Source organism: Vanacampus margaritifer, chromosome 18 (assembly GCF_051991255.1).
Source record: "Vanacampus margaritifer isolate UIUO_Vmar chromosome 18, RoL_Vmar_1.0, whole genome shotgun sequence".
Classification (NCBI taxonomy): domain Eukaryota; kingdom Metazoa; phylum Chordata; class Actinopteri; order Syngnathiformes; family Syngnathidae; genus Vanacampus; species Vanacampus margaritifer.
The window spans coordinates 830,235-852,811 of record NC_135449.1 but is presented as its reverse complement, the minus strand read 5'-3'; the positions used below and the strand labels follow the sequence as shown (position 1 = coordinate 852,811).

At 42.9% G+C, this 22,577-nt stretch overlaps 1 protein-coding gene across 3 annotated transcripts in view; it reads right to left on the bottom strand.

The window, feature by feature from the left end:
- polr3a (polymerase (RNA) III (DNA directed) polypeptide A) overlaps nucleotides 1-22,577 on the bottom strand; it is a 38,323-nt gene that overhangs the window by 5,388 nt on the left and 10,358 nt on the right. Inside the window, exons 1-31 of one of the 3 annotated variants that reach the window (XM_077549781.1) lie at nucleotides 17,618-17,816; nucleotides 16,804-16,939; nucleotides 16,583-16,720; nucleotides 16,157-16,328; nucleotides 15,895-16,049; nucleotides 15,522-15,761; nucleotides 15,034-15,196; nucleotides 14,752-14,888; nucleotides 14,577-14,680; nucleotides 14,364-14,505; nucleotides 13,406-13,546; nucleotides 13,253-13,322; nucleotides 13,028-13,155; nucleotides 12,051-12,189; nucleotides 11,561-11,725; nucleotides 11,300-11,472; nucleotides 9,894-10,005; nucleotides 9,330-9,448; nucleotides 9,120-9,257; nucleotides 8,089-8,259; nucleotides 6,121-6,234; nucleotides 5,198-5,284; nucleotides 5,037-5,119; nucleotides 4,796-4,966; nucleotides 4,579-4,672; nucleotides 4,403-4,495; nucleotides 3,783-3,947; nucleotides 2,715-2,879; nucleotides 2,472-2,603; nucleotides 1,553-1,685; nucleotides 971-1,152 (exon numbers count right to left, since the gene is read on the bottom strand). In XM_077549781.1, coding sequence (XP_077405907.1) covers nucleotides 1,004-1,152; nucleotides 1,553-1,685; nucleotides 2,472-2,603; nucleotides 2,715-2,879; nucleotides 3,783-3,947; nucleotides 4,403-4,495; nucleotides 4,579-4,672; nucleotides 4,796-4,966; nucleotides 5,037-5,119; nucleotides 5,198-5,284; nucleotides 6,121-6,234; nucleotides 8,089-8,259; nucleotides 9,120-9,257; nucleotides 9,330-9,448; nucleotides 9,894-10,005; nucleotides 11,300-11,472; nucleotides 11,561-11,725; nucleotides 12,051-12,189; nucleotides 13,028-13,155; nucleotides 13,253-13,322; nucleotides 13,406-13,546; nucleotides 14,364-14,505; nucleotides 14,577-14,680; nucleotides 14,752-14,888; nucleotides 15,034-15,196; nucleotides 15,522-15,761; nucleotides 15,895-16,049; nucleotides 16,157-16,328; nucleotides 16,583-16,720; nucleotides 16,804-16,939; nucleotides 17,618-17,661 — 4,173 coding nt within the window. In that variant the 5' untranslated portion in view covers nucleotides 17,662-17,816 and the 3' untranslated portion in view covers nucleotides 971-1,003. Of the gene's footprint in view, nucleotides 1-3; nucleotides 1,153-1,552; nucleotides 1,686-2,471; nucleotides 2,604-2,714; nucleotides 2,880-3,782; nucleotides 3,948-4,402; nucleotides 4,496-4,578; nucleotides 4,673-4,795; nucleotides 4,967-5,036; nucleotides 5,120-5,197; nucleotides 5,285-6,120; nucleotides 6,235-8,088; nucleotides 8,260-9,119; nucleotides 9,258-9,329; nucleotides 9,449-9,893; nucleotides 10,006-11,299; nucleotides 11,473-11,560; nucleotides 11,726-12,050; nucleotides 12,190-13,027; nucleotides 13,156-13,252; nucleotides 13,323-13,405; nucleotides 13,547-14,363; nucleotides 14,506-14,576; nucleotides 14,681-14,751; nucleotides 14,889-15,033; nucleotides 15,197-15,521; nucleotides 15,762-15,894; nucleotides 16,050-16,156; nucleotides 16,329-16,582; nucleotides 16,721-16,803; nucleotides 16,940-17,617; nucleotides 17,817-22,577 lie in introns of those variants that run through there. The other 2 variants (XM_077549780.1, XM_077549782.1) reach the window with 2 other exon arrangements.

Sequence of the window (22,577 nt, the reverse complement as noted above, 5' to 3'; positions counted from 1 at the left end):
AAGTGTGATTCTGACACGCTTTATTCATTGACATTATGCGTATGGGGCTTTAAAAAAAAAAAAAAGGGGGGGGGGGGGGTAGTGTGCAGTGGAACCTCCAAAGTTGAATGCAATTCATCAAAAACAAATTTTGTCAAGTGAAATGAGCCCATTTGGACATTCTGAACGGTCATTCAAGTATAAATGCAAATATAAATCCAAATAAAGGAAAACTACGGCGGTGCCTTGAAATACGAGGTTCATTTAATTGCGTGACCACGCTCATAACTCAAAGTACTCGTATCGCAAATCATTTGTCCTTATTGAAATGCCTTTAATCTGTTCAAGTCCTCCCTAAAAAAAATCGTTTGCGTTTCATAATGAATTTCTAACGCTATAATATTGTACTTGGCAAAATGAGAGTATTGTGATCATGAAATAAACTATAAACAGTTTTTGCATTAAATGCTGCAATTCAACGGACTGTGTTGCTCCGTCTGGCGTGCCCACTCCGGCCACTGGGGGCAGCATGATACAGTCAAACTAACAAATGAACAGTTTCACAACTCCTGTAAGAGAGACTCAGTAAGATACTTTAGTATTGGCAATTTATTTCTCAGCGCAATAAAAAAAAAAAAAAAAAGTTTTAATTTGAATTAAGGGACAAAGTATGTTGAGAAAACATTGTAAAAAAAAAAAAAAAAGACCCATTTTCAGAGCCATCTATGCCTGTGGCGTTTTCCATCGTACGTTAGCATTTACCTCGCGGCGCCTTTCTGGGAGCAGTTTGATTGTCGTGGTTGCTTGCAACATTGGACGTAAACAAACAGAAGCCCGAAGGCATTTTCTAGGGTCCGCGCATTCAAGGGAATCGGCAGGTAAAAAAACAAAACAAGAAAAATCCTCACTATACACGACGTCCTCTCATAAATACATCAACTAGCAAATTGTCCGCCTCACGAGAAACGACGCAACATAAGCGGCCACTTACAGTTCGGCATCTTCACTTTTCATCGGGCGGCGGTTACGTGACGAGAGGGATGTGGAAGTCGGCGTTGTCAAACAGCAGCGGCCTTTTGGCCAGGGAGGGCGCCCTGTCCGCCTTGTGCAGCAGTTTGAAGAGACCCGTGCCGATGTTCATGGGGATGCCCATGATGATGCACTCCGACACGCCTGCCGGCGACAAATTGCATTTCCTTCAATGCGTTCCACTTTATCATCATGCGCATACGGGACATAAAAATATTGGGTTACGGTCGCGCAACAAAAGTCAGCTCCATGCAAATTGGGACACAATTCGCTCTCCTCTTTTGGCACTCAACACCAACACAACGGATTTGAAATGAAACTCATGAGATGAGTTTTATACTTCCGTGTTGAATTTGACGGGGAAGTTACGTCCAAATCGGGTGAAAGAGACCAAAAGTAACGAACAATCACATCAGCTTTTGTCTGCCGAAGTGCAAGTGAAGCAGTTCCGTTGGCAATTCAACTTGAAAGTCTCTCAGCAATCTCGATGCAACACCTCAACATTCGCGCCGGACACAAATATCGGGATGATTGATCGTCTTACCGCAGACCGAGTCCTTCTGGCCGAAGTAGGCAGCGTCGAAAAGGTGGTCGGCCGTTTTCTCAAAGGACGCCAGCATGAGGACGCTCTCCTTCATTTTGGCCAAGCCGAACCTGGTGATGCCGAGTATCTCACCCTATTTTTTGGATTGGGAGGGAAGGACAGCCCATTTGAGTCACATGACTTGAATCAAATGTACGACCGCCTTCCACTGGGCTCCTTCCTGGCCGTCGTCTTATTAGCATAAACAACACATTCGGAACTACGGAAGCTGCTAAAAACGTATGGATTTATTTTAGGGGTGTCCGGAAATGAAAATGTTTCATCTTAATTTATCACATGAATTCAATAGTTAACTCACGATTAATTGCAAATTTTGTAGCTGTTCTAAATGTATAATAAATTTTTTTTCCTAAGCTTTCAATATCTTGTTTACAGAAAAGTGGAAAAAATGTTGAACAGAAATATGGCTGCATCTTTTAATCATTGATGCAGTCATTTCATAAAAATTCAAAAGATGCACTGTACTGTAAAAAACGAGTGATATTGATTTGTGTTGCTCATTATTCTGCCACTAGATGGCGTGAAGGCATTTGTAAGACGGTGACAGCTCAGTGCATTTTTCTTTTTTAACAAAAACTTTTGAAAATTCTGCACATTTTTATAATTGCAAAATACAACTTGAACCCAGTCTCTACAAAAATACACATTATTATTCAATTGAAACGTGGACGTGTCTGTTGCGTTGCGACTAAAACGACTCCAGTTCAAGGCTTTCCAGGTAAGGGGCAGTCATTAATCACACGTGAAAAAAAAAGAAAAAAGAGTGGCGTTAAAAGAACTTCAAATCAACTCAAAATGAAAGCACTCATTTTGACACCCCTGATTTCCTTTTTCAATGAATGTCTGACGCCAGCGGCACCTTGTAGGACATGAGGTCGGCGAGAAGCATGACGTGGCGCCGGTCGATGCTCATCCCGTGGTTGACCATGGTGTACTGGATCTCATTGATGATTGTGGACCTGGCAGCCTCAATGCCCAGCGTCTTCTCCACCTGCGCAAAATCAAAGACGACGTCGGTCGGGATCGCAGACTCATCACGAGAGGCTTCCTGCCAAAAGAGACTCGGGTCTCCGATATGGCGCCGTCTGGTCTTGGTTGTCACCTCGTAGGTGTTGTTGGAGGTGGTGCGGCTGCCTTTCACGCCGTGGGTTGCCATGACCGCCCGCAGGTTGTCGCCCTCCACCAGCAGCTTGTACTTGTTCTGGCTGCTCTTCTCGTCAATGTGGATGACGGCGCGGGCCACCTCGGGTATTCCTTGAACCACCACCTGGGAGCAAAATAAACAAGATGGTGTTTGACATAAAACACTCCGCTTTCAGGATGGAATATTTTTGTGTTTGCTATGTTCATGTATGTGTGTAGAAACGATCGTAAAAGTACACGTTTCTTCTATGCAAAAAAGTCAATTGCAGGGCATAGCAAGCTATCTAGCAAGGACACAAAAAAAAAAAAAATATATATATATATATATATATATAGGGGTGTCAGGAGATTAAAATATTTAATTGTAATTAATCACATGACTTCAATTGTTAACTCGCGATTAATCGCAAATTTTATATCTGGTCTAAATGTACAATAAATGTTTTTCTAAGTCTTCATACTCTAACATAAAAGTAGGAAAAAAATGCTAACTTAATAGAAATACGGCTGCATCTTTTAGTCATTGATACAGTAATTTCTTAATAATTCATAAAATTGAAAAGAAAAAAAGGTGTGATATTGATTTGTGTTTAGGTCATATTTCTGCCACTAGATGGCATAATTGCATTTGTAAGACAGTGACAGCTCAGTGCATTTTTTTTTATATTAAGAGCGATATAATATTTAACATAAAGTAACTTGTGAAATTCTGCAAATTTTTAAAGTTATAAAATACAACTTGACCCCAGTCTACACAAATATATGCATTATTCTTACACATTTCTGCAAAATTTTGACGTGGACGTGCGTTGTGACTGGAATTCACCAAGTACAGGCTTTTCCATTAATCGCACGTTAAAAAAACGAGTGGCGTTAAATGAACACAAAATGAACGGACTCATTTTGACACCCTTAAAAAAAAAAAAAGAAGCTTTTGCAGCGGCAACAACACCTTTCATCATCACCTTTATGACTGCTAATTGCCTTCCTGGAGAAGTGTTGCTTCATCACCCGCGTGCGATCTCACCTTGGGAAGCTCCGCCTTCAGCGACTGCATGACGTAGTACATGGAGCTCTTGTTGTTTTCCCGCGGCGACACGCACACCACCGCCTCGCCGTGCACGGCGATGTCCCCGGGCTTCACGCGCAGCTTGGACATGCAAATGGAGTAACGCACCGTCTCGGCGTTGACCTACGAGGGGACAACGCGACCGGCAACACCGTGAAGGAGGAAAGAAAGCTTGGCAGAATGTTTGGAAATAAAAGTTGGGCTGGTGGAAAAGTCAGTGGCTACAGACAAAAACAAAAAAGTTTTTTTTCCCTTTTCCTATTTCATTGACAAAAAAAATTCATTTACTGAACGTAACCTTTGAGTCCGGAGGCTAAATGATGTAATTGAACTTAAACTGCTAAAATGCTCATCAAAGCCCGTGTTCTGTCTCCCTTCCTATCAATTGACCTCACTTGACCTCGACTGACACTTCACACATTCAAATTACGCTTGCAGAAGAAAAGACTAAAATCATCATTCAAGTTAAATTTGGCCCCTTTTTTTTTTAACTAGTGCTTTTGTTTACAAGTAGAAAGATCCGCCTTCATCCAGCCGGAAGTACTTAAGGTCTACTTTAGGTGCGCTATTTGTCGTACCTCCAGTCGCAGCAACCTTAGTCGCTCCAGGGACAATTTGACCAAGATGAAACAGTCGTCTGGCACGAAAACCTCTTCGATGTATTCCGAAATCTGCCGAGGAAAAAACAAGTGTTCTTCATTTGCTTCCGTCGGTGCTGCTTCCTCAAATTCCTTGACCATCGCTTTCGAGTAACCTCGCCCAGGAGCGTTTTCTCGATCCTCCCCTTCACCAGCCGGGCAAAGTCGGCGTCGTCCTCCATGTCCAAATGTGCTGTGATGATCGGCGTGCTGAGCGGAGAGCATCCAAATCCAGAAGAAGAAGCAACGGCAGAGTTGGATGCGTAAATGGGAGCATTCTGCGTGCCGGCGACTTTTCACAAACGGACTCCAGAAACCATTTCCGCATCTGACCTGATGTTCTTGGAGGCGTTGATGATCTCCTTGATGCGAGGCACGCCCAGCGTGATGTTCATGGACGCCACGCCGGCAAAGTGGAAGGTCTTCAGGGTCATCTGCGTTCCGGGCTCTCCGATGCTCTGGGCGCAAAGGGCCCCGACCGCCGAGCCCGGCTCCATCTGCGCCCTGCGGGACCACCGGCACGATGGTTAGGGGGCGCGCGAGCCACGCCAGCGTGTGAAGCAGCTCATCCAACCTCATGTATTTGTCCCTGCAGGTTTCCAGAAACTTCTTCAGCTGCGTGGGGGTTATGCGGTCCAGCTGATAGAGTACTTTGGGCTGCAGGGAGGTCAAAATCAGGTCATTTAAAAAAAATGAAAACGCTTTTTTTTTTTTTTTTAAGATCTGGGCCTCTACCTCGCTGGTGCCGTTGTCGTTGATGCCGTACTTGTCTCTGGTCTTCTTGATCCTCTCCGAGACGCCCTTGATGAATTTCTTAATTTCCTGCAGATGACGTAAAGGAGCCGTGAGAGGAGGCCGGCGCCAGGCGATGTCGCTTTGTTAAGATGCAACACAACCAACCATCTGGACAAGCCATGCGTTGGGCATTGCTATGTTGCAGGGTCGCAACATTAGCTCGACCGTTAGCCGCGTATCTTTAATGTAAGATTCAAATGTAAATTTGTAGCTAAATGAATGTTTAAACGCACACAGTTGAAGATTAAAAGCTCAAAAGTGAAAATTCCTTTGGAGGATCAGGCCGTTGCGTTAGCTATGACACTTCTTTTTTTTGTTAGCTATGACACCACTTTTTTTTTTGTTTGTTTTTGTTAGCAATGACACTCCTTTTTTTTTGTTTGTTTTTGTTAGCTATGACACTCCATTCACATCCCAGCATGCTCAGTCACGATACCTCCAGGTACTTCTCTGAGCCGGTCTCAGTTAGCGCCTACACAAAAAGTTCAGGAGGAATTACCACACGGTCATTCACGTCATGAATTGATGACATCGTCGCCTTCTTTGTCAGCACAACGTATAAGAAAAGAAGTCACAGTATGGAGTTTGTTTATATGAATACTTTACAAGGCTTCACTTTTAGAATTCTAATCAAATCCATTTTGGAATAGGGCTGAAACGTAATAAAATGTGGAAAAAGTCAAGTGCAAAAAATGTGAAAAGCTCGCAGACTATGTGAAGCAATATCGATTTCTTATTTATTTCCCCTGAGCCAAAGGTGCGAGCACATCATGAAAATTCTTTATTAAGGCTATCACTTGAGGTTTAAAAATCAACATGAGGCACTTCCTGGCAGCACACAGATGGGGTTTGGGTGCGAGTACCTCCAAGAAGCTGTCTCTGCAGCACACAAAGTCGGCTTTCTTCATGATGCCGTCCGACGCCAGAACCAACTCGCCCTGGCTGAGGGTGGGCTCGTCCGGACACGTGTGGACAGCCTGTGGGGACAGAAAGGTCGAACGTGACCACAGCTTTTTAATCCCGTTTGTCAATGCAACTTAAAAGCAATGAAATGCCCACGTTATAATACACGTAAGCAATCACATGATTTTCATAGATAACTCACAATTAAACGTAAATTGATCGCACAATTTAAATGCACAATAAAATACATTTTAAATGTTTTTCATACACATTGAGTTACCAAATAGAAATGTGCTTGTCACACTCTAACTTTAACAGGAGTGTGAAAGTCCTAAATTTGTGTTGAGGTAATTTTCTGCCACTAGGCGGCATTAGTGTTTCTATGTTGGACATTGGTGACAGGAAAAGTACATTTTTCTTTTCAAATTCAGAGCAATTGGCATTTGGAAGACGAAGCAGCTGGTGGACTCCAGGCCATTTTGTTCATTGTAAATGAAACTAGGCACCAGCCCCCACAAATGCATATCGTCATCATATTTATTACCGCTAAATTGTGCTATTGTGACTCCTTTACACAAGGTTGTATGTGAAATCAAGAATGAATCATTGTATTGACATTTTCCATGCCTGCTGACATCTTTATCAATGGCATTTTAAGGCCGAGGGAAGAAACTACACTTAACAGTTTTTTTTGTTTTTTTTTATACAAGTATGTATACTTTGAAATCAGCCCAAGATTTTCAGAACTTTTGCCACCCTTTGCATCGAGTCAGCATGCAGTAGTCCAGCAAATGCTGAGCTATACAAGAATTGTTCCTTGTTTCAATGTAAAGGTTTCAGACCGCAACAATGGAGGCGCCGTCATCTACCCACTCAGGCGTGTCAAAAATTGATTACCAGACTCAACGACATTATACGCTGATGATAGATTGTTATGAAACGCACACACACACTCGGGTAACTCAAGTCCCGAACTCTTTGCAACTCATTCACTGGCAGCCATTTTCACTGAAGCAACTACCTTTTGCTTTACTGGATTTGGACTGATTTTGCAAGTCCCGCAGAATATTGTCTTCTATTGCTATAAAAAAACAAAAAACATACAACCTACCAAAAGAAAAGATTAGAGTCTCTTCTTTCATCAGGAAAAAAAATATTTGCATCCGTTTCTGTTTTGCAGCAATTAGCGTTAGAATAGAGCTAAGTTTCATCAATATTCACATTCCTGGTGAAAACACTGGGGAAAAGAGCTTGTTGCAACTTGGCCCTGGCTGATCTCTTATACTCTCCTGCCATCTGCTGCCCGTTTTTTTTGGTAATAACTACCATTGCTTTAAGCGACCTGTTCATGTCAGAAGCCGCATCAAAGCCTTCTGTATGCTCTTGCATAAAAACAAACTTTTTTTTTTTTAAATGTATAAATACATTTTTGGGCGCGAAGGACAAAGTATTAAAAACATGTGTTTACACATTTTTGGGTTTGAAAGAGTTAATATGCACGGAATTTTTAGAAAAATTTCATGGCTCACCATCAGTTCCCGTGAAAGTTATTTGTTGGGTTGTGTTTGCACGGGAAAAGATTCTCTTTTTATGTGCAGGTGTTCTGCCAAATTTCACTTCTTTTCTTTTTCTAAAGATTGAATCATAGAGAAAAAAAATCCGTGTGGTGAGCAACTTTCTTTCTAAGCTTTCTACTGAAGCAGAAGCAGTTGAGGCCATGAGAGTCAGCCGAGAGTGTTGGAATTGTTTCTAAGCAGCCAACCACTGCGCATGAAAAGACGGAGACGCCGTTTGAAAGAGAGAAAAGCCTGGCAGAAAAGGCAATTAACAGTCAAGAAAATTAAATGAATTAAAAAAATCCTGCTGTATAAGCAGCAACAGGTCCGCTCAGACAGCACAGAAGGCAAGTGGGCGTCCTGCATCTTTACCCGAATGTTGTCCAGGACCCGTTTGAACTCCAGCGGTTCGTCTTTGCCCTCCATGTCGGCGGGGTCCAGGCCGTCGCCGCCGTAGATGAACTGGATGATGTCGCCGGTGGAGCTCCGCACCGTCAGGTCGTACTGGGAGCACAGATCCTCCAGGGACTTCACCAAACGTCGCTGACACAAAAAGGCAGACCTCATTTTGGGTTTTAGACACGGGTGCTTGGTTTAAAAGGAGGCCAGATAACCACAATTTGAAGCCTCCCTCAGCATGAATAAATGAATATCTCAACAACGGACAATAGTCGATCACATCAAAAACTGCCCAAGGCGTCCCACAGGGTTCAATGCTTGAGGCCATCCTCTTCATGCTGCCCCTTGGAAATATCATAAGCCGTCACAAACTCGATTTCCAATTCTCTGCCGACAACGGCCGTCAAAAGCAAACACACTCCAGTCTGATCATTTGTCTCGCTGACATTTCATAATCGATGCCAGCAAACCTCATTCAACTAAACTAGAAAAACTCGCACATCATCATGATTTGCAACATCTCTTTTCAACAGCATGTCAGTCAAATCCCCAGAAGAGTCATTTTCCAATTTAAAAAAACACTGCTGGTCTCTGCCCATCATTCTCCTTCTCTGCTGTGGAACTTTTGATCCCGACTACCGCAACAGCATTTTCAAGTTTGCAATCAACTTGAGTACGTCGAGTCGACGGGCACCTGTTTGCTCACCCAGGTACGCTTCCGTTACCACGTCGCAATTGTGCGCACTCATGGCCAACAACGAGGCGCTCTAAAGTGGTCACACCAGCAGGCTATCCAAAGGGCGGATGCATTTGGGCAGTGTAGGCTAGCAAGCTCGCTAACTGCACGTTGCAATTGCGAGAGAGAACCTTTAACGTGAACAAAGCGGCTAAGCTGGATTCGATATTCTGCCCAACAATCTGCTGTGTAAAAGCAGCTCGGCAGCACTAAGCCACAATTACGTTTTTGTCAAGTTACGGGACGCGTGTCCTCCCTCGCACCTTACCTGCATGTAGCCCGTCTCTGCGGTTTTCACGGCTGTGTCCACCAGGCCCTCGCGACCGGCCATTGTGTGGAAAAAAAACTCAGTGGGCGTCAGGCCAGAGTAGAAGCTGTCGGCAACGAAGCCTTTTGCGGCGGGCAACTGCGGAAATGAAAAAGCTTGGTTAAAAACAGGAAAAGCATGAACTGGGGTTGACACTATTTTGCCACCTACTTTGGAGTGCTTTTCAAAGTGAGGCAGGGAGCGGTTTTCAAAACCATCAGGTACTCGAGATCCACTTATGGCCTGCTGGCCCACGCATGCAATCATCTGAGAGATGTTAATAAACGATCCTGCGGGCACAACAAAGGAGGGGGAAGGTTTCAAGTGCGTGTCAGTACAAGAGTTTACAAAAACCACACACACACAAAATCAAAACTGAAAACGCAAGCGAACGCCACAAGGACATTTTCACTCCAAGGCAACCAAGTGAAGTGACGGAGGCCGCCGGATTTAAGCTCGCCACAAAAAAGAAAAACAATTCCACTCAGTAACGCTTCATAAGTCGAATCACATTCTGTGAATCACACTGTGCAATAATTTGAATATTACACCTTATAAACATTTTTTTGGGTGCTAAATAGATTATAACCCTTGGCATTTTTTTGTTAAAGTTTTTAAATTGTTCTTATGTACACTGCCTCCCAAATTGGGGCACTTGTAAGTCAAGGTAGCACTGTGGAGATTATGGGATCGTTATTATTATTTATTTTTTTTTTTGAAGTGGGTGAGACTTGCCTTTGGAGCCGCACAGAGCCATGATCAGAGGACTGTTACTCTTGTCCAGCTCCCTGAGGCAGGCGCTGCCGGCACGGTCTCGGATGACCGAAAGCTCTCTCAGGATAAGCGCCTGTTGACAAATAAAGAAATAAATACTGGTGAAAAAACACGCCAAGCGGAAAATGGAAACGTGCACTACGAGAGTCAATGCTTGCAATTACTCGAGTGGCGTAAACATTGGGCACAAGTGAAGCCGATGCAAACGGCGGCAAATGTCACAGCCGGTCATTGAAAGCAAAGCGCATGCTAGCGTTCAATAGGAACACGTGATTCGTTCATAATAGCTGACAAACAACGGCTTGACGTGCTCAGCAAAGGTTAAGAGAGGAAGTCTTCACAACACCGCTCTCGCACATTACAAAAACATGGAGTGCACTTATTAATAAGTGTCTATCTTATGTTTCTTGTTGAATTACTGCAATTGCAATTTTTCCTTTTGCCAAATATTATAAAAATATTTTTTCACCAAATGCCTTCTCAACATTAGTCGTTTGGTAGCCATCATTTTCCGTGACTTCTGATTTTAAATTTCATTTTCTATCTCTCTTATATTTTCATCAGTTGGAATCCAACAATTATGATGAATGAATATGTCAAGTACGCTTTGCTTCGTCAGTTGGGCTTGGTTTAAAAAAAATGAAAAATAAAAGAATCCGATGATTTTCCTTTTCATAGCCATATGTATTTTCCCCATAAATAAGAACTACATATACTTAACTCTTTGACTGCCAAGCGTTTTCAGAAAAGGGATGCTGTGGGTGCCAGCTGATTTAAGCATTTTGACTGATCTTTCAAGGTTCACAGAAAATTTTGTGTTTGGACTATGGAAACACACATACTACCAAGGCTTTCCTCCACCCTTTTACAAAAAAAAAACATAGTTAACGACTTTTAACATCTTTGGCAGCCCTCCTTAGGATTTTACTAAACGTTATTAAACGTTTTTGGCAGTCAAAGAGTTAAAGTAGACTTTTACATGCCTAAATGTTTTTTTGTATCCTTATGTGTATCTTGAAATTTACTGTTCAAAGTAATTTAAGTATTTAAGACCATTCAGAATCTTAAAAATTTATATTTACAATTATCTAAATGAAAGAAAAATAAAATATATAAAATATACAAATATCTATCCATCATATAATATAAAATATAAGTACTGCTTAAAATCATTAACTAAATCAAAAATCAATCAAAATGAATGGAAGTGGGCCCTTGTGAATCAAATCTGAATATCCAGCCCTACTTTTTGTTCGTATGTGTTTAAAAAAAAAAAAAGAAGTAAGGATGTAATTCATATATCGTGAGTAAAAGTACTTTGAGTGCATTGTGCGTCATAAGATGTGGCGCGGCGCCGCGCGGCGCACCTCCAAGGTCTCCTCAGCCGAGCAGCCGGGCTGCTGCTGCAGTTTGCCCGTTTTCAGGGCTTCGATGTACTCGTCACATTTGTGGTAGCCTTCGTCCAGCAGCTCCTGCTTGGCCTTCAGCAGACCCTGGCCGGGCGTCACGTCGCCGATGCCGATTGAAAAACCTCGGTTAGCTGCAAGGCATCGAAGAAGAAAAAAAATCCTCCTTAATGCCAAACGAGAAGCTTTTTCAGCAGCCCCGGGAAGGAAGCGACGACGCACAGAGATACACGGGTGCGAGTCGCGCCAGCCGGGACATGGCGTTTGCCGCCTCCAGCTGTCCCCAGTCTCTCAGCAGGATGTAGAAGATGTTGTTTTTGGAACCCGAGCCCAAGGTGCTCTTGTCCATGCTGCCGCACATCAGCTCGCTGTTGTGGATTACCACGACTGGAAACAATTGACAGGACCCAAAATACAACCAAAAGAAAAGGGAAAGATCCAAACAGTGAATCTCTGCTTCATCATTGTCATTATTATACATATTCACATCAATTCTACTGACTTTTTTTTACAACCATTACAAGTTTTTCCCGTGAGGAGCTTCATTTAATCAGGCCATAGCCATGTCTAATTGGGAAAAAGTCCTTTGCTGCCATCTATCGGCAATTACAAATGTTTTTGAGTCAACGACTAACATTTGCAGCAGGGTTGGGTCCCGCTGCAGGGCTTCGCGGTACCATGAAACCGTGTGGGAACATTTTGGGATGCTTACATGAGTCGTTGTGGCAGAGGTCCTCGCCTTTGCCGCAGTACTGCTTGCCCTTGGTCCGCAGGTTGGCCTTGACGGGGCAGTCTTTGCTGGGCTTCAGGATGAGGCTGAATATCTGCTTGCCCGTCCACAGAGCCATGGGCTGCATGACCACAGCACGGCGTGCAAAATTAAACGGGGTACACACACACACATTGGCAAGAGAGCCAAAAGAGCAAAGGTCCAGATGTCTCAAAGAGGATCCCAAGCAAATGTCCTGCCGTGTGGCCTGTATTGTGACTCATTTATCCTCTCCAAAATGTTTGTCAGGACCAGCAATCATGAAGGCCTGCTGAATGACAGCCAATCAGGAAGCTCACTGAAGCTGGCGCTGCACTGTGGCCGGCATCATCACCATTTGGAAAAGTGCATCGTGCGCCGTGTTGGTCATTTCAAGTACAACGCACGTTTAGTCATCTCCATTTTTCGATGTAAACGGTTTTAATCTAATAAAGCCAACAAAAATGTATTTATAGGTTTCATTTATATTTTTTAAAAATCCTGTGCAAAATGTTCAGACAACAATAATGTAGGCTGATTCTAAATCAATCAATGAAGTTGTTGGTAGCTATTGTAAACGTCTTGTAAAAAAAATTTCTTTGTGCAAAATTACACCTCACAATAACATTTGGATGTAACAAATCACAACAGCCATCCAGAAAACCAAATTTCATTTTAGCAAATTTTCAACGATTTGATTTATTAAATGAGGATTCATCAAATGAATTTGATTTATTGCCCAGCCCTACACACACTACAAAGGATGTGAAGACACAAATTATTCCTTTGCCAATGTGTCTGGAGTCTCTTGTTTGAAAAAATAAAAATAAAAAAAAAAATAAATTAAAAAATTAAAAAAAAAAATAAAAAAAAAAAAAAAATAAAAATAAATTGCAGACCTTAATTTTTGATTATTATTTTTTCTCTCTCTCAAAGCATACCTTCATGATAGCGGGTCGAGGGAGCGCAATCTTGACTTTTTCATCCTTGCCGACGAGGATGGACGCCACGATCTGGCATGCTTTGGATCGGTCAAAGAAGGTGTCCTTCAGTGTCAGAAGGTAGGCCGCTAAGAGGGAGGAACATGCTCTTTATAATGCTCGTTGAACATGCGCACACAGTATGTACCGGATCAACGTGCTCGTCGACCAAAGCCTGCAATTTACCTGTCAGGAAGTCCTGAATTGCAGCAATCAGCGGTTCACCGTTTCTCGGTGTGACAAGATTAGCTTTTGTCTGGGGGGGGGGAAAAAGGGGCAGTGTTGGAATGAATGACAAGTGAGGAAAAGATGTGGACTTTCAAGACGGCGGTCACGTACCCCCATTAGGACGAGAGCCTCGGCTTTGGCCTCCTCCGTCTGAGGCAGGTGGAGGTTCATTTCGTCGCCGTCAAAATCAGCATTGTAAGGCGTGCACACGCATTCGTTGAAGCGGAAAGTTCTGTGAGGCTTGACTCGGGCCTGCCGATTTGGACAAACGGTGACACGAAACCGGCAGTTTTCACTTGCCAAATTTAAAAACTAAAGGAGAAGCTAGAAACATCTCTTCTGGGGTCAAACAGTCACCATTATTATATGTTGAAAAATTGCCTATTTTGTGCTATATGATGGCATATTAGGCTCATGTATAAATATATATATATATTTTTATAGGGTGGTAATATTCCAAGAAAAAAACTCACAAATCTACAAGAAAAAAACTCGAATATTTGCGACATTACAAAGTGACAAATTTGCAAGAAAAAAAGCCCTCAAAAATGTTGAAGAAATAAACTGCGATATTTGTGCCAATGGATGGAGGAGGCAGCGCGTGTTGATATGATATTGTTCATCTCTGCTAAAGCTATTACTATCTTTTTATTTGAAAGCCCGACCAAAAAGTATAATTTAACAAGTTCTTCCACTGTAGGCATTTTGCACACTTGCGAATTGTGACTTGGCACAAACATCCGAATAGGCCACATGAAAAAAATTGCCACTTTATAATTTTGCAAATGTTCAAGCTTTTTCTCAAAGATTTGTGACTTTTTTTTATCACTGAATATTACCCCTCCTTTAAAAAAATATTCATATGTTGCCCTAATAGTCTTAGTGGTGAAAAGCCAAAGCCATGGCACATGAAAACAGTGCTTTGGCACCACCCGGTGGCAACTTGGTGCCAAGCACCAATGTTGAACTGCGGGATGAGGATCATTTAGTCAAGCCCGAACTTGAATGTTTGGATGAGTGTGTTAAAAAAGGCCTCTGCAAAATGTATAGACGGATGAAGCAGACGTACGATGTGAGCCATGATGCTGAGCTTGTGCAGCGAGGGTTGCCGATTGAAAAGAACGATGTCGCCGTCTTTCATGTGCCTCTCCACCACGTCGCCGAAGCGCAGCTCTTGCGCAATCTTCTCTCGGTTGCCGTATTTCAAGAACCTGCCGGGAAGCAAACGTCACGACGGCGCTGAAAATCCATGCGGCGACCGAGCGTTGACTTCTCACGTCACCTTTTCATTTGGTTGCGTCGATTCTGGATGAAGTTGGCCCCGGGGTGAACGTCGGGGCCGTTGCGAACCAGTTTCCTCATGAGCTCCAGGTTGGCCTTGTTGACCTGTCGGGACGCGCTCGGACGTTCAGCAAGCGAGATGAGAGAAATGCGTGGAGAGTGGACGCGGCGCTCACCCTCTCCGGATAGGTGAGGATTTTGGCCACGTGCACGGGTACGGCCACTTCGTCGATCCTCAGGTTGGGGTCAGGGGAAATGACGGTTCTGCCGGAAAAGTCCACTCTTTTGCCCGACAGATTGCCTCGGAAACGACCTGCGACATCACAGCAATTGATTTTCAGGGAACATTTCACAGAACACTGCTAAGGATTCTTGGAGCTTTTCTTTTCTTTTCTGTCGTTGAAAAACATATGAGCATCGACTAAAAGCAGATCCTTGATACGACGCCCGTCGCATACCTTGCTTGCCCTTGAGTCTCTGCACGAAGCCCCTGGTCCACTTCTTGGGCGCCATGTTGAGCGGGATGCCCGACAGCTCGCTGTTGATGTAGAGCGCGCACTGCAGCTGCAGGAAGTCCCAGTCCTCCATGATCATCTGCGTCTTGGCGCCAGTCATGCGATGCTGGAGGACAAAATGTCAATGCCAGTGTGACGACTTGGTGATAAACCAGCGGTGGGAATCGTTGACTGGCTCACGATTCAATTCGATTCCGATTTTTTATTTTGTCTGCGATACGATTCAGGATCGATTTTCCATTCAAAATGATTTGATTGACAATGATTTCTGCTTCAATTTATGGATGTGCACAGAAACATCATGGTCTAGTCCAGTCTGACTCGCTAATGCTAACTTTTATCACTCAAAAGAACAACCATAAAAAGAAAAACAGGAGGGCTTGGTCCCGACCTCCTACTGTAATGCAGAACCAAAACAAGAGACTTCCCACCTTCTTGATGACGTCGTTGAGGAAGATGATCTCGGTGAGCTTCATGGTGAGGTCGTCCTCGTTGGTGCCCGACTTGAGGTCGCTGACCACGGATGGCCGGATGCAGAGCGGCGGCACCAGCAGGCGGGTGAGGATGAGGTCGGCCGGCTTGCCCGCCTCGGGGTTCATCAGCAGCAGCGGCACGTCCTCTTGGGGGATGCGCTTGAAGATGTTGAGCACCACCAGAGGGTTGAGGTTTTCCTACCGGGGACACGTCAGCGGAACTTCAGCACGCACTTGTTAATGGACAGATTTTTGTTTGCCGATTAAAAAAATGAAAAGGACAAATTGAAGGGTGGGGGAAAACGACATATCGAAGGGAAGTTGTTTGAACCTGTGCCCGCGCCAAAAGAGGCTCCATGAGTTTGTTGTGCTCGATGGCCGTGTCAAAGGACTGCAGGAACTCAGACACGAAAGGCTCCACCACTTTCTTGGTGGTTTTGTACTTCTCGTGGATGATCTTCAGCAGGCCGCACTTCTTCACCGTGCCTGAGGAAGAGGACAGACATAGAAGAGGACAGACATAGAAGAGGACAGACATAGAAGAGCACGACGACTACAAGTCCACCAGCGAACGTCTTTGCGGGATTCCTCACCGTTGAACGCCGAACAATTGAGACACACGCTCCTTTTGCGGCATTTGTCGGAGATCTTCTTCTTCAGCCCGCGTTTCTGGAGGTAGGCCAGGTTGGGCCGTTTCAACATGTCCATGAACTGCAGCCTGTCCTCTTTGCTCAGCATGATGCTCGAGCACGTCTTGCAAACCATCTGCAGGAACATGAACACACTTTCAGTACATCTATGATGTTGCTTTAGTTTTTTTTATCTTAATCTATCATAATAACTTTTCACTTCTATTTTTTTTTCTTACTTTTGGTACTATTTTGTGATTTAGTATTATGTACTCAAGCACATTTATGGTCTAAAAAAAAAAGGCCACTTTTTCCATTTCAGATACAGAGAATCTGTTCTCAATGAATATTCCTAATAATTCATGCCAATTTCATACAAAGTGAACTAGCCTGTAATATTCCTATGATGGCTTTGAAATAGCCGACGTGAAAACACGGCAGCTCCAGATCCAGGTAGCCGTAGTGTCCCAAACAATCAGCCAGATTCTTCCCGCACGTTAAACACGGCCGGTCTTTCTCGCTGGTCCCCTGTGTGACAACAAATGTGAACATGTATCAACATGCGACCTGTTATGGTTCAAATGAGGTGTTCAAATCAAGCATTTCCATACCATGCGGTGATCTAACACTCCATAAGGCAGGGGCGAGTGTTTTGTGTCCTGGCTGTACAGGTTCTTGCTGACCACCTGAATGTGGGCCTGCTGACGCATTTGGTCAGCTGATTTCATGCCGAAGCAAATGTGGCTTCTGTAGGATGATGACATAAAAAACAGAGGAATTTAGGTTTTACAAAATGCAGACACTTTTCCAAGTAAATCAGATATTATTGTGAAAGGAAACACATCAAGCAACTACTGTACAACTTCCACTACTTTTTGGGTAAATCTGTGGCCTTATCTTTCTAGATTTTTTTTTTGCGCTTATATTTTCTTTGTTTCTGTGTTCAGCAATATTTCCAATGATACGACATTTTTGGAAAAATAATAAAAATGAATACAGTTATGATGAAAGTTTGAAACACGGATTTGAAAAAAAGGTCACATCTAAAATATTGACTTGCATTAAGACGTTGGCCAGAAATGGGTGCATTCTCATTAGTTTTAAAAAGTCAGTTAAATTTGTCTTCGGAAAATAACAGGCCTAGTTATATGACTGGAATCGGCATTAAATTATCTGTCTGATAATGATCAACATGATAATGCTGATGTAATCAGTTTTACACGCATCCATCCATTTAAAAAATGTAAGGAAATAGGGAATCTCATCAACTTTTGACCCAATCTGTATGTGCGTTACTGCTTCAGTGTCCACTTCCGTGAATTTGAATGACACGACAGAAAACAAAACAACACAAGCATTGTAAACTGTCACTGGCGTTAGCATTAGCCGTCGAGCTAGCTTGCTAACGCTAGCAAACTTACTCACATTTTTTTGGCCACGTCCGTCTCTCTGAACTGCTCTTTCACCATTTTGACAGCGCTTCGCTTCCCACGCGAATGTATATAAATGAATTAAACGTGTTTTATTATGTTCTCATTTCAGCCAGCAAGATTAAACGAGACTTCACTTGTACATGTTGTGGACGAGCTAGCCGAGCAAACAAACACACGCTGCCGTTCCACGTTGGTGGGGCGTTCAATGTCTAATGGGATTTCTCATAAACTATCTGTTGTTTTCATGTTTTCCACACAATTGGGAGAATGAAATGTATTGAGCATGTTTTTTTCTCTGTAATTTTATACGAGCTGTAACTGTTAGTGGTTGTCATTCAAAAACACACAAATCAAGCAAATCAGATGTCTATTGTGAAACAACTTGCAGTTAACCTTATAGTGGAAATCAATTTTACTGAGGATTCTGAACGCAGCACACGTCTTCTTTTTTTTTTTTAAATTAATGATTAATAACTTTATCTGTATTAGTTGCGTTTTGTACACACTATTGACCTTTTGCACCGACGTCACGTGATCACGTGGTTGCCCTATGACGGACGGCGGAAGGAAAAGATTTTTGAATGGAAGTTGACGTGAGGGATGTGACGTCACGTGCAAACGGTCAATAGCCGGGAGTCGGACAGTTTTGATACATTTTGAAATTAAGAGAAAATATACTATCTTTAATGTTTATATTTGTGCAGCTACACTTCAGTATATATTCGATGGTGGAGTGACGTTTAGGTGATTAAAAATTACAAATTGAAATTACATCTTGCCACTAGATGACGCCAAATTCATTCTAACAAAGTCATTGAGCGATGCAGATGTTACACAGAAATGAATTGATGAAAGCATTACTAAAGACGCCAGAGGGACTGCCATGCTTACAAATGACAATGTTTGAAATCTTTCGACCAGGACTTTTGCGGATTCACTGATATTGTTTTAGAAGTTAAAAAAAAAAATACAAATAAAAAGATTTCGGAGCAAAAAATGTTTTTTTGTTTTATTTTCTACCCATACAGAAGAGGCGTATGTTTAAATAGTTTGAATGTATGGCATCTTGTATCTGAGTATCAAGTATATCGAGGTCGGGCTGAGTGTCTTCTCTTTTTGGAAATGAAAATAAGGTCACCCTAGGATACGTTGTACACTCGCCTGCCGACACACAAATTTGTGATTGGTGTGTGCGTCTCATTTTTTTTCGACTGCCTGCCTGCCCAAACCAACCTAGAGTTCACTACACGTCACTGCAGTAATTCAATTAATAACAAGGAATACACTTACATTTTTTCCTTATTAAGCATTTGTAATGGTTCTGGTTTGACGATGATGATGATGATGACGCTGCTGTTTTGATTAGTTGAAAAGACCAAAGTACGATAGACGTCAATGTTTGAGAAGACAATTAGGCATCTTGGTGTAATTAACACGACTAATCAGTGTGCTTGATTTCCACGGCCAGCCAAAAGGTTCGTAAAAGCCCCGCTAAACATTGACCGACGACAGCGTATCGATTCCTCGCCTCCTTTCGAGTCCCTGCTAACGACATCGGCACACATGCTATGCAGATTGGCCTCTTCATCCTCTTCCTTCCACGTTCCTCCAATGGTGTCAGCTCCTCTTCCCTCCTGCACTCTGTGTGTGTGTGTGTGCGTGCGTGCGTGCGTGTATGACACACACACTCTCTCTTTCAGCCTTTGGTGGCTGCAGACTGATTCAATATTCCGGCGGGTAATTTATGCAGAACTAATTTGCCACAGGAAGAGAGCAAGATATGTGGAAGAAAGCGAGGGGTTGGGGGGGGGGGGTTATGGTGAGGCAGAAGAAGAGGAAGAAGAAGCGACGTGAAAGCGGTGCAAATAATGATCCCCGGTGTCGCCGTGGCAACATTGTTGGAAGTTGATTGTCAATAAACTATTGAGCGACGCAATCCATTTCAATTTCACACATGCCGCAGAGGGTCAGGCAAGAGTAAGCGCAATGCAATCAGACACTTGTGTGAGTGTGCGTGCGTGCGTGTGCGTGTACTGTATAGTGTATCTGTAAAGTATTCACAGCGCTTTACATTTGAGCACATTTCATTATTGTACACCAGCTCACAGAATTCTTTGTACCATTCATAACTCTATATTTGCATGTAATTCCACTCTCGATCACTAGGAGGCGGCATTTCAACCCACCCTCGTTTTTGCTGAGGATTATTGAATGTTAGGCCCGCTTCTGTCCTGCTTTTTATGCTTACGGAAAGCGACGGCTGTAGTTCCATGTTTAGGAGTGAGTTTCCATGTGTGTTTTAAGACGATAAGTTAGTTTGTTAGTTCGGAAAATATGGGATTTGTTTACTGCAAACGCATAAAGTGTTTGCACATTGTTTTTGTTTTATCCATTGTTGTTACTTTCGCTCATGTGATTTTTCTCTCTCATTTATTTGATTAACATCAGGTTAAAAAGAAAACAAAACAATTACAACAAAAGTTACACAATGGTTGTACTCAAAAGGAGCAGGTAGAAGTTCACAGAATTGATCATAATCCTACCCCTTCTTTTCCACTATTTGGTTGTACATTTCTCGAACAACAGAACCTCAAACTGAGGACAAAAACAAAACAAAATGTGCAGATTTGACTTATTGTGGGGGTGGTTTGGAGCTGAACCCCCGCAATGGAGGCGACTGTACGCTGACATGAAAGATGAAAGTCTGCAGATGAAGCCCGTCTTGTTGGTTTCATTTCAAATCCATTGTGGTTTGCTTTAAAGCCCAAAACAAAGAGAACTGTGAGCACGTCCCAATATTTATGAGGCTGGCTCTATATTGCTGGCCATTTGGCGCCGCACAAAATGAGCACACGTCGATGGATCTGAATACGCATTTCGTAAAGGTGTAAAAAATGTGGCCGATTATGCTGAAACAGTGAAGAGTAATGTTGTCATCTGGCATATATCTCATTATTTGTGCATCGCTGTCACTCTTATTAAAGCCATATATCTTAACGGCAGGTTCGCAAAATGCGTACGTGCCGAGCGTTAGCCTCGCACGTGGACGGCCCCTCGCGCCGGAGAGCCACATGAATAATTGATCCAAAATGAATTTGAATACCAGCCAAGGCTTCTTCTTCTTCTATTTTGTTGTTATTGTCGGATTCCTGTGCACATTGCATAAATGAGCCCCCCCCCCCCCCCCCTCCACGGGCAGATTTGCATAGAAAAGCGCCACAATGTGGAAAAGGAGCAATTAGGATTCACGGCGGCGCCTCGTCCCCGGATGCTCGGCTGTCGCGTGAGACGGGAGCAGCTGATTGATATGGAGGAGCGTGGCCTTCGTCTTCATGTCTTATCTGGCGGCAGGTGGGTCGGGGGTGGACAAAGCGCACCCACCGCCGCATCCATCAAATCTGCTTGGTTTTTCCTTAGCGAGTGGCTAAATGCTAGGTGGCGTCAAGCTTTAGCTGAAGCAGCACGTTTAACATTCCCAATTCGTGGATCGACCACTTCCAAGAAACCAGCCATAGAAGAAGAATACAGAAATATGAATTATCAAATGACATTTCTCATTTGAGGAATTTCATAGTACTACATGCTTTGACATCCGTATGATTGACATACACTTGGCCCAATGGCTTGCTGACCTGCTGGACTAAAAACAAACAAAAAACAGGACGCCGGGACAGAACCTTTGCCAAACGGATGGGACTGGCGAAATCTGCTTGGGATTTGGGACTTGGCTCAAATCGTGACTGTCCCGAGAACACCGAGACGTCTGCTACCGTCCTCACAACGCTAGTTGGCTAATGGCTACATGTTAGCATTGCAATGTTAACAGATATTTGAAGGTCTGACAAAAGTCTACCGGGACCAAACCAGGTACTTTGTACTTTTGCTACTAGGGAGATTTCATGCTTGTAATATTGACCCACCATGTTGACCGTGTCATACACAATAGGTGGCGCTAGTTCACCAGTGACACATTTTCTCTTCTTGCAACACACACACACAGCCAACACCAATCCCATCATTGTCGCTGACCCCCCCCAGCCGCCGTCCCCTTGAGGAACAAGGAGGGATTATGTCAAAGCCATTCAATTGTATGAGTGGAGGTAATGAACTCTTGCTTTTATCTATTCCTTTGCCACTGTATTTATTTAACCCTGGCTTACTTTTCCACGTCAATTCTGACCAGGGTCAAATGATGAAATCCAGATTTATATTAACATAAACAAATTGACAGTTATTCTTTGAATCAATGTTCATGAGAAAAGCCGAAATGTATTTTTGAGGATCAACCCTAACCCGCTTTTGGTGTCCATTTTCCTCATTGTGGCCTGTATTCCAACTTCATGTATTAGTGCTAGCATTGGAATTTTTAAAGAAAAACAGCAGCCAGTGTGCGTTAGAGGCTTCGGGCTAACCTCCTCATAAATCACATTTTAATGGAAAAAAATATCTGCCTCAAATAAAAACCAAATATCAAAATTTATAGAAACATGGTCTACGTATATAGAATTTTTTAACCTAATTCCGGTTACTTAATTCTGTCTGTTAGCGAGAGCCACTACATCGTGATAACTTACATTGATGTTTCTGCATCTGGCAATTTATTATTATATTATATTATTAGTATGGGATTTTTTTTTAATGGGCTTTAGGTGAACTGATGAATACACACACGCTCGCACACACGCACATACACATACTCACCCACATACAAAAAAAGGGTATATATATATATATATATATATATGTGTGTGTATGTGTGTATATATATATATGTATATGTATTTAAAAAAAAACAACAACATTTATTAAAAAAATTTTTAATTGATTTGTTGGATTTTTAAAAAAAAAAAGAAAAAAAAAAAAGAGGCTTCGGGCTGGCGTGACTCCCTTAGAGCGCCTCGTTGTCACGGCGTGGAAAGCCCTGTGACAACTACCTCAAACGTATAGATTTT